We start from the raw sequence: 1,596 nt of genomic DNA on the forward strand, positions 1-1,596 counted from the left end.
ATTAGAGTGTATTTCTTCTATGTTTTTGCTGGTCTTATTTAATCTAATGTTTATGTTCTTTCACCTTGCTGAAATTGTGTTGTTGCTCTCTATTCTTCAGCTTTTTGGTGCAAAGGACACATAGTCAACTAACCTTGTAAGATGGTGAATTAGTTCCCAAAAGAGTACTAGAACGTGAGACGACGAATCCTATGTAGTTACAGAAAAGAGTATATTTTCCTTCTCCCCCTCCCCCTCCCCCTCCCCCTCCCCCTCCTCCCCCTCTACATTGTAATCTGTTTGTGTTGTAGAGATGGTCTTGCGTTATTGGACTCAGGTTGAAGTACGTTCCTCCTAGCAGGTACAACCCTCTGACACGTAAGAATTGGCAGGAAGGGAAGTGAAAACAACAGCAGATGTTGAACTAAGGGGTACTAGGTAACAAGGTGAGGGAGAATTAAATTAGTAAATGTCTATTCACGTTTACTCCAACCTCAAACATTCTCATTCAGGAGTGGTTTACGAATTTGCCATCTGGAAGCATCGAATCGCACGAGCAGCTGGTGCAGAAATTCACTTTTCACTTTGCCAGCAAAAGGAAGCAGAAGCGATTTGCTACACATTTATTTACAATAAGGCAACAAGAAGGTGAAACATTGAAGACCTTCATGGGAAGGTTTAATAACGAGACACTCGAAGTGCAAGACTTAAGAATCGACATGATGATCAGCAACCTGATACACGGTTTGAAGAAAGGTGCATTCGCATCGGCTTTGGCTCGAGATCCTCCCCCAGACGTTGAGCAGCTCATGAATTTGGCCCAAAAATATATCGATGAGGAGGAGATGAACGCCATGAAAGATGGAGAGTGGAAAATAAGCAGTGAATATGGAAGAGACAGAGGTCGCTAAATAAGGCCGAGGATAAGCGACCAAAACACAAACGAAACAGAGAACCCCATTATCAACAGAACTATAGCAATTATACACCCCTCAATATGACGAGAGCCAAAGCTTTGCTGATGGTTGAAAAGAAGGATGTGCTCAAATAGTCGAAACCTATAAGGGTTACCCCAGCCAAGAAATATTCGAGCAAATACTGCCGCTTTCATCGCGAGAGGGGTCATAACACTGAGGAATGCTACCAACTAAGAGACGAAATAGAACGGTTGGTACGCCAGGGATATTTCAAGGACAGTATACCAAGGAATTCACAGCAGAGAGATTGCCGAAGCAGGTCGAGAAGCCAAATAAGGCGACCAGGAGGTGTAGCAAATGGAGGACAGCGAACACAAGAGAATGCGCCCGTGAGGGGTGTGATACATACGATAGTGGGAGGTTCGATTGCAGGATATTCAAGGAAACGAGCCAACGAGGAAAACTCTTATGGTAAAATTTCTAGTGGTCGATACTCATTTTGCATATAATGTTATTTTGGAAGACCTGGTTTAAATATTTTTTTTTTTGGTAAATGTAAGTATCATTAAGTAAAATGAAATAGTAGTACAGTACAACAGTGTGGTTATCAGTTGGTTTCTCCCTCGACAGACCAAGGGATACGCCACAGTCTATATAAAGCTCTTGTACTGACTGATCTAGATAGAGAGATACTAAGGAT

The 1,596-nt window shown here is 42.3% G+C and overlaps 1 protein-coding gene across 1 annotated transcript; it reads left to right on the forward strand.

Moving 5' to 3' along the window:
• The first annotated feature begins 292 nt into the window (after nucleotides 1-292).
• Nucleotides 293-890, forward strand: LOC148787767 (uncharacterized). Its single transcript, XM_088881361.1, has 2 exons — nucleotides 293-322; nucleotides 492-890. Exons 1-2 carry the CDS (start codon nucleotides 293-295, stop codon nucleotides 888-890), a joined length of 429 nt encoding a protein of 142 aa, XP_088737487.1.
• The last annotated feature ends 706 nt before the right edge of the window (nucleotides 891-1,596 follow it).

Source organism: Sesamum indicum, linkage group LG6 (assembly GCF_026168435.1).
Source record: "Sesamum indicum cultivar Baizhima isolate 11 linkage group LG6, ASM2616843v1, whole genome shotgun sequence".
Classification (NCBI taxonomy): domain Eukaryota; kingdom Viridiplantae; phylum Streptophyta; class Magnoliopsida; order Lamiales; family Pedaliaceae; genus Sesamum; species Sesamum indicum.